The 9176-nt window shown below is 42.3% G+C and overlaps 2 protein-coding genes across 3 annotated transcripts; both read left to right on the forward strand.

Annotated features, from left to right (window-relative positions):
* Positions 1–2926: 2926 nt before the first annotated feature.
* Positions 2927–5654, forward strand: LOC123147360 (uncharacterized). 2 transcript variants are annotated; one of them, XM_044566593.1, is made up of 3 exons: positions 2927–3106; positions 3196–3766; positions 3841–5654. In XM_044566593.1, exons 2-3 carry the CDS (start codon positions 3221–3223, stop codon positions 3880–3882), a joined length of 588 nt encoding a protein of 195 aa, XP_044422528.1. In that variant the 5' UTR covers positions 2927–3106; positions 3196–3220; the 3' UTR covers positions 3883–5654. The 2 variants fall into 2 exon arrangements, with proteins under 2 accessions (XP_044422528.1, XP_044422527.1); XM_044566592.1 differs by having other exon boundaries at positions 3196–5654.
* Positions 5655–6743: 1089 nt separating this feature from the next.
* Positions 6744–8675, forward strand: LOC123147361 (NAC domain-containing protein 20-like). The gene is made up of 2 exons (XM_044566594.1): positions 6744–7328; positions 7892–8675. The coding sequence occupies exons 1-2, from the start codon at positions 6777–6779 to the stop codon at positions 8426–8428; spliced, it is 1089 nt and encodes a 362-aa protein (XP_044422529.1). The 5' UTR covers positions 6744–6776; the 3' UTR covers positions 8429–8675.
* Positions 8676–9176: the final 501 nt, after the last annotated feature.

The following is a 9176-nucleotide window of genomic DNA, read 5'->3' on the forward strand; positions in this document are numbered from 1 at the left end:
TGAAAACGGACGTGTGGGCGACCGGATGAATGCCCACACACCAGACCAGTCCTACGTGGCATCACAAACATGCCAAGATTTGTGCAACCACAAATGGACATAGATCCATGCGTGTGGGCGAGATGCAAACGCCCACAGGTGTGGGCGTTAGTATTTCCGTTTATTTGTTACTAGTCGTCAACCCGTGCAGTTGCACGGGCTAGCAATTTTGAAAACAATAAAATAGTGAAAATAGTAACTTGGGCATATGAAGAGTCATTGTTATAGTCAGATAATAGTCCTCTTGTACAAAGAAGAATTGCCGCACCAAACCTGAGACAATATCATATATTATTTTCTAATAGAAATGCTTTACCCAATGAAAACCATATGTTCATGTGCCGCGTCAAACTAAACCTTAGAAAATAGCTCAAATTCTTAATCGTGGGAATTAAACCTATGTAACTTTGATTTTTTTAGGGGATGTAACTTCGATTTATGGTGTATATAAATTATATTATTCTCATTTATGAAGTGAAAATAGTAACATTAGATTTATGGTGTATATAAATTATATTATTCCCATTTATGAAGTGAAGACCAATACCATCCTGTTTCTTTTCTCATGAAAAGTTGTTAAATAATACAAAAATTCTTGTAGTATAGATAATAAATATCAAGTATATTTCAACAAAAATATCATATATTTCTGTAAGAAATAAAATTTATCATCACTAAGGGCTATAACAAAACTAAAAACCATCAAAGGATCAAAATGCCAACCAGATTTATTTGGTTAGGTATTTAGTGAAGGCCTTAGTTCTCGAATCCAGGAAACAATCGAGCACTGAAGTCCTGTTAGGTGCTCCTACCAAGAGACCCCAATATGATAAAGGACATAGGACACGAGTCTTCCAGAAAATCATACCAACCTCAAAGCTAAATCCAGAGACATATACACATCCAAGGTGTCTGAAATAATGTGGGAATTTCTACAGTTATATTCCTTGTGGTAGTGGGCTTAAGGGAGCCTCCAGATAGTGAAATTCCAAAGTTACGAACTCTTGCTCTGATTCCAAAAAGAGGGCGTGCAGCTTTTTGAAATTTAAACACGACCATCAAGTGGGCAGTAATACGTTGGTCATGTAACTTGAAAAATATATCATTGAAAAAATATTTCAGACATGAATGCAATGCTATAAGTTTCATGAGACATAATTAGATTTCATGGACTGAAATCATTGTGAAAGTTAAATCTCAAAATGCACGTACGCCTTTGACAGTCGAGCATATAACATGGACATCCTTCAAAAAGGTATGAACTTAATCCCTCTTGGTGGAGTCTGGGGGACTACAACTTCCAGAAGCACATCCATGTCATGCATAGGCAAGGAAATAATTGAATACATGCTATTATCTTGTTTTGAAAGATTGAGCATTGAAGCATATATATCCTAAGGGGTCTATCTTGTGTGCGTAATGATGCATGAACCAAATCTAAATCAGCAGGGCTGGTCTGGCGCCTCTTGGCCTCTTTGGTAGTTCTTTTACCATGGAGGTTACCACATCTTTCCGTACATTTTTTTTAATTTGCAACCAATGGCCTAGCCAAATAGGTCATGTGAATAAAAAATAGTCAACTCGGAGGCTGGGATGCTTATAAAAGCTGCCCAAAACTACATTGGTGCAAGACCATGTGTAACGTCCAATTCACCTAGTCAGCCATGTACTAATGTGTATTACGTATCCTTCTTTGCCTCTATGAATCCGACAAACATCCACACGTCTACTGTTGGAAGAAGAAACTAAGACCTATTAGATAAGAAATTCGAACTTGATCATACAAATTTACATGAAAAAAATGAGATTCTTACTGCCGACTACTAACAACATAAAAGTTTCATTCATACCTCAAGTATGTGTGGGAAAACATACTCTATCGCCGAATGAATCAAAATTAGAACCCAGTTACAGTCTTCATGTGGAGGCCAAACAAATCAGGAGCAAATGCCAGCCTGCAACTTGACAACGCGATTGATTCATAGGATGAAGTTGCCGATGACCTTAGGATCGAGTGTGCTGCTATTGGCCAGTCTTCCCGATATGAAGGAGGCACTTGTTCTATCGTGGGAGGAGGAATTGCAAAGCTTAACAGCCGGGGAGGGGGGCTCTAGCAGCGGTTGGCCCAAGAGGAGATCCCAGCGAATTGGAATCGGTGGGGATTGGCGTGGGTTTACTCCATGCATACACATATGTGTACGTGTACCAGGAGACAATGAAGTCACGCACCAGTACATAGGTCTGTAGTTTTTGAAGGAAAATAGATCTAGATAGCTTTCCTAAAGCACTACGTGGCTCATAATTATTTTATTTGGAGATGCAGTCGTAGGTTGGACAAACTCTTGTGATCGGCCATCATGTAAACTGAATCGATTATATAAGTTTTTCTTTTTCCAATTAAAGTGGCAATTTATATATGGGTTGATCTACACCGTAATAGCTCGGTCCCACCAGATTAACGGCTCGTAAAATCTGATTAACGTGGTAATTTCTAGGGAGTCTAGAATTAGTATAGGTAGGTATAGGTATATATATATATATATATATATATATATATATATATATATATATATATATATATATATATATATATATATATATATAGAGAGAGAGAGAGAGAGGGGTATAGATAGATAGATAGATAGATATAGATAGATAGATAGATAGATTAGGATACATTTGTTCAAACCCGATTATAGCTTAGCAAAAGGTTTTATTTCTTGTGGTGCTTATTCATTACGATACCGACTCGTTTGTGATTTGTCTTGCTGGGGGTCGGGTTTTGTTTCTGATACAAATTCCGAGTCTAAGTCGTACTAGTAGGCGCTCCCATCTGACCACTACATATATGACTGCCTGCCTACGTACGAACGAAGGCGCAGGGCACAGCCGATTCATGTTGGTCGGAAAAAATAACGATATGATGATGAAGCCCCCGATTTCTAAACGACCCTGCCGGAGAGGCTGGAAGTCACCGGAATCAGCACTGCCTTTACCCTCCGGCAGTAGCAGTAGCAGTAGCAGTAGCAGCTTCATCCCGGATGAAATAATCTTCTTCGAGATACTGGTACTTCTTCCCGTCAAGTCCCTCCTGTGCTTCCAAGCCGTCTGCAAGTCATGGCGCGCCACACTAACCAGCACTCCTTTCGTCCGCAGGCACCTGGAGCTCTCAAGGTCGACCATGGTCGTGGTGCCGCGCAAGTACCAGGCCTCTCGATTCCTCAACATCTTCAGCTTCCAGCCAGGCGAAAGCAAGTGCGCCGAGCTTATGGTCCGAAAGGAGTTTCAGCCCTATGGGGTCCCGGCGTTCAGCATTCCTCTCCACTGCGACGGCCTCATCTTGATCCCTGCCTTGATGGGGAAAATTTTCATCTGCAACCCGGCCACTGGAGAGTTTGTTGAGTTGCCGCCTGGAAGCCCCAGCCTTCTCCATGAGCACAGGGTCGCCTTTGGCTTTGATCCCTGGAGTGGCGCCTACAAGGTGGCCAGGCACTTCATCCGCTCCTACAGAGATATTCCACAAATGGATGTGGAAGAAGGAGGCGCCATTAGAGAATACAGCTGCGGACATGAGATCTTGACATTCGGTGGTGATGTCGGCAAGGAAGAAGCTTTGGTATGGAAGGCCACCGTGGATCCGCCATACCCTATCAAGGCCAGGACCCCGATTTGTCTCCCGGGGGCCTTCTTTTGGAGTGCTCTCAAGTCCATGCTACTACCTGCAAAGGTTATCTCGAACGTCATACTTCGATTCAGTTTACTTGATGAAACATTTACGGTGCACCCTAACCCTCCGTGCAGCGATTATCTAGGCGGGAACGATTCACTATCGGCGCTAGGTGAAAAGTTATGCTATATCCACTCTACCTCTCCGTGGGAGATTTCCGTTTGGTTGGCGGAAGATGGACCAAATCTGGCTTGGTCACTATGCCGCCGAGTCTGCCTGCCGATACCAAGAATGCTTCTTGCCTTTGCTTGCGCGTCGACTGAACGGGACAAGATATTCATCACCGTTGATGCGTGCATCCTTCTCCGGTGTGATCTCCGTGATGGATCCCTTGAAGAAGTAATCAACATGCCACGTGACATGTTGTATGATCTCCGGAATGGCAGAAAAATCAACATTGGTGCGCTCTTTGTTGCCCACTACACGGTGCCGTATGTGGAATCACTCCTGCGCATCAGACCTCCGTGATAACCAGACATCATATCGTACGTGATCTCATCATTATATAATAAACGTTGTCTAATTTCTTGTGTTGCAGCCAAAATTAGCGGAAGCACATTAATATACGTCTGTTTTTGCATTGTTCTTACCTAGTCCTTACAATGTATTTCGTTATGAGTGGATATTGTCCATCACAATTTTTTTAATATAATTATGCTTTCAAAGTCCTGCTGATTATGTACTTGTTGATGTAGCATGAATTTTTCAGATATTGTACCTGACATGGAGCGCTAGCTGAACCACATGACATGCGCACCACTTTATTCCTGTCGCTGATAAGTATTTGCTGACTAGAATGTATCTAAACCCAGCGGCTCACCTTAATATTACCAGTTTTGTTGCCTATATGCATCGAGTTTAGCAGACACGCCATATATGGAACTTATTAACATATGCCAACCAAACCAATATTTATTGATTAAAAAAGTGAGCACAATATTGATCATTTGGAGCAGTCATGTGCGATACAGCCCTATGCATACAATACATACCCGACAGGCCATTCGAACATATTATCAGCCTTCTTGGTCGATGAATTCGGGATACTATCAGGACTCCACAGAAGAGATGGCTCCTGAATATGATAATAATGTAAGACGATGTACTTCTGTCATATTTGAGATGCTACCGATACAATGCTGATGCTTGATCCTGCTTGTTTATAAAACTGCCAAATTGACAGATTATCGCTAATATATCTTTTCTTTGTTAACTCGTTGTTTTGACTCACAGAGTGCTTTAGAATATGGTGAACATCGAGTATACTTTTTCTTCCTCCTATCCTCAACAAGTAGTACTTTATGAGCAATCTTATGGTGATGGGTGTGTCTCCTTAGAGCAAAATGTCCAGAGCAACTCGAACGCGTTTTCTGAAGATACCTCCGAAATCACTAAATCGGCAAGCACAAGAGTGTGTGGTTATTCAAATTGATTTTGTCAATACTAAAGATCAAAATTGCAATGCTAGACACTTATATTTTTATGCGGTCCATGTTTTGGCCTTTGGCTCCATTTCTTCAGGAAAAAAAATAAAAAACAAAAAATCAGGCCTTTTGGAGCTCTTAAAAAAATACTTTTTCTTCTGTTCTTTATTTTGACCATGTTCTCAGTTGTCTGGTGATTTACTGTGAATTTCCCTCTACATGTGTTACATGTAGATTGAAGGAGGAAAAGGCATTAGAATTGTGCTTTAATGTGCAAAATATCATTGATAAAGAGTAAATTATAATAAGAAATAGTGATGCAAAATGGACGTATCAGCTCCCCCAAGTTTAGACCTCACTTGTCCCCAAGCGAAATTCGAGCATAGTAAACATGTCACAATTTTATGAAGTGTGGATTCAATAGTAAATAATACCAAAATGACAGCATCACTATTTAATTTCCTAATCAGACATTCTAAACAACAATCCCTTCTTATTCTTACATAACTTCTGATGAGAAGGTCATGACACCTTTAGATGCAAAAGTTAAACCCATAAAAGTCTCTTGATCATTAATTTTAGAAACTGCCTGGGCACGAGGAGATGCATGCAAGGTTGGGATATGGCCAAGCATCCAGTTGATAAGCACATAGTCATGTCCACCTTGATTGCTGGGTTGATCCATATATCCCGTGCCGGGTTTTCTAGAAAAGGCAAGTATCTAGGATGTGTGGCGCACATTTGTGTACACACCAGTACAAGGCACCCTGGAAAGCAGATAAAAAACATGTAACGGATGATTATCTCCAGACAAATCATGCGTATGCATGAAGGAATTCAGTCGTAGCGGTGGTAACAGATACAAAAGGCCATGGTTTTACGCAGCGGAAGATAAAGATCGGTCATGGCCGCGCATGCTGCATGCGGGCCTGCACGAGCAATGTGACCCTGGTTGTGTTTCACACCCATAGGCACCACGGCATTGAGAATTATCCTTCCATGTATTTCTAGCAATTAATGGTGAACTATGGCTGGGTGTAGAGGGGTCATAGACTTAAGAAACACACATGGTTTTTTATAAACGTGTGGTAGGTGATATATAGTATTTATAGGTCCATACATCTAGATCAAACATCACAAAAAACAGCGGCAGTGCTACATATGCACATCCAGCTAGCGAGACAAATGTGAGTGTTTGTTTGCCTTGCATCAAAAAGCCAAACACCAGAAACAGAAGCATGCATATGACACGAGTAGGGGTAGCACGAAGAGCACATATTCATATATTAACAAGAATGAGAACAATCTGGCATGTCATGGATTGGAGAGGTTGGAGAAACCTAGCTACTTGTCACCACAAGGGTGTGGCACCTCCAACAGGACAAACAATGCATAGTTGTAAAGATGAGGAAGCAATCTATCTATCCATCCATAGTGAGTGCCACTAGATACAAAATTAAAAAAGGCAAAAAAAATTCAAGACTTCTCTAGCAAGCGCCTTGCTAGTACACGTATTTACTCCTATTTAAGCGCCTCCATGGATATCCATAGCTTATTAAATTCCTTCCTTCGTTACTTACATATTTATGATTGCCTCCAATATTGCCATCACCCTAGAATCCATTGCAGAGAAAGCCTCCACCATGACAGACCACCTTCAAGTTCAGCAACAGAAGTTGGAGCTACCGCCGGGGTTTAGGTTCCACCCAACGGATGAGGAGATCATAAAATTCTATGTGGTCCCCAAGGTGCTCGATGAAGCCTTCGTCGCTGCGGCGATTGAGGATGTGAACCTCAACAAGTACGAGCCATGGGAGCTACCGGAGAAGGCGAAGATGGGGGAAAAGGAGTGGTACTTTTACTGCCGAAAGGATCGCAAGTACCCCACCGGGATACGAACGAACCAGGCGAAGAATGCTGGCTATTGGAAGGCCACCGGAAAGGACAAGGAGATCTTCCACCCGCCGCTCACACTCATCGGCATGAAGAAGACGCTCGTCTTCTACAAGGGCAGGGCACCTAGGGGGGAGAAGACCAACTGGATCATGCATGAGTATAGGCTTGAGAGCAACAAGCAGCTAACTTCCAACCCGTCCACCGCAACCCGCACCGTCACCATCACCAACGCGTCTTCCAAGGTATATAATAAATTTATAGTATATAGTAGTAGTCATGAATTCTTAACATGCCATTAGCTAGTTAGCCACCTTTTCTGAACAATCAGGGGGAGAATCCCCACTTGAATATTACTCTAAGTCGCCAATACATGGCAAGAATTACAAGGTTGCACCGATGCATGAGGGGAGATAAAGCGGCCATGACATAGCGGCCTCCTTGAGTAGGTTACTTGAATGTATGGGTAAAAAGAGGGAAACCATCAGTAGTGTTCTTGATAGTAGACCGAGGTGAGTAAATACTGCAATGGAATGTCGTAGCGTTTCATGAGTCTTAAATATTCTAAAGGATGGAAAGGTCGACAGAGGCCAAATGTTGGAATCGAGGCCTAGGGGAGTCACTGTGTCCCCATTTCCAGAGGTTTGCACTTGGACAGGGCCGCCAAAATACCCAAGTTATGGGATATATGTGTTGGACGTGAGTAGTGAATGACAAAGTGATCGGCATCTGTGACAAAAGAGTCACACCTGGGGCATGCTACTGATCATAGTTGATTTGCACTTATTTAATTTATGTATGCTTGTAGGAACAGTGGGTGGTTTGTAGGATCTTCCATAAGAGCGCCGGACTGAAGAAGGTGGTGATGCCGTCATATGTCATGCCAATGTCCATCGGAGCGGAACATCAGCAGGGGTTCGCCGACTTAGATACATTGCCTCCTCTCATGGGCTATGAGATGTCGTCATCGCTAGCAAATCCAATGTTGCTTCCTACAACTTCTCCATACCAATTGCGCGACATCGGTGCTGGCTCATCGATAATGGGTAGCATGGCGCTTCCTATTATGAATGACCACTACATCGGGAACCACCACCAGCAGATGATGTCAGACCCAACACCACCATTGTCGTTCTACCAACAACATCAGCAGATGATGATGTATGTGGGTGCAGATCGGGGTTTCATGGTCGGGGCTGAGCCTGGGTGTGGGCCATCGTCGATGGTGTCACAGGAACATGCTGTGACCGGGCTGAGCAACAACTACCAGGGGAACGCCGCCGCAACAGCAGTTGGCAAGACCTCATCGATGAACATGGGTATGGATGACATGTGGAAGTACTGATGATCCAAGACAACATAGATATATGTGTGTGCGTGCATAAATTAATCATCCATCAGACGGTCGTTCGATATATGGTGACCCGTATATTGGTTTGTGCCGTATTTAATTTCTCATTGTGGCCTCTAGAGAGTTTGCATGCAGGCATGCCTCTCTTGTGCTAGTTTTTCCATTGTGTATATGTGTATTGGCTTGTATATGCACTATCCGCCGGGGTTTACCTGGCGATATATGCATGTGTTTTAAAATACTGGCAGGTGTGCATCATGCATCTTTTAAACCTATATAAAATGAACTATTTTGTTTAATTATAAATTTTTCCATTATATGTTTGGGCGTGCATTGTCTTTGGAAAAGAAGTTTGGGCATGCATGCAGCGACCAAGAGGGATTGCCATCTACCACATACACTATTTTAAATGTGTGCTAATAAACTTTTACTTACACTTTTAAATGTGTGCTAGTAATTTAATTCTAATATGTTTGGTCGAATGTTTGTGGCGGTGTCCAAGGGAGTGACATACTCTACACCGTCAGTTTGAGGCATGGTAGCTTGCATCTCACAATAAATTTATCATGTTGTAGTATTTTCCCCTATTTATCCGGTTTGATGGAATATGGGTTGAGACAAAGTTGTGAGTTTACATGGCAAAGATTTCAGCAAGTGTATCTTGCAAAAGTGGATAGTCAAGGAATGAAAATTAAATCCATGCAATAATCTTACATGCTAACTCCGTGTATGTAAGACTGTA

This window comes from Triticum aestivum, chromosome 7A (assembly GCF_018294505.1).
Source record: "Triticum aestivum cultivar Chinese Spring chromosome 7A, IWGSC CS RefSeq v2.1, whole genome shotgun sequence".
NCBI lineage: Eukaryota > Viridiplantae > Streptophyta > Magnoliopsida > Poales > Poaceae > Triticum > Triticum aestivum.

Bases quoted from the DNA above. Each gene is read 5' to 3' on its own strand.
- LOC123147360 (XM_044566592.1), top strand. From the start codon at position 3,221: ATGGTCGTGGTGCCGCGCAAGTACCAGGCCTCTCGATTCCTCAACATC.
- LOC123147361 (XM_044566594.1), top strand. From the start codon at position 6,777: ATGATTGCCTCCAATATTGCCATCACCCTAGAATCCATTGCAGAGAAA. The intron at 7,329-7,891 runs GTATATAATAAA...GTATGCTTGTAG, and splicing joins TCACCAACGCGTCTTCCAAG to GAACAGTGGGTGGTTTGTAG.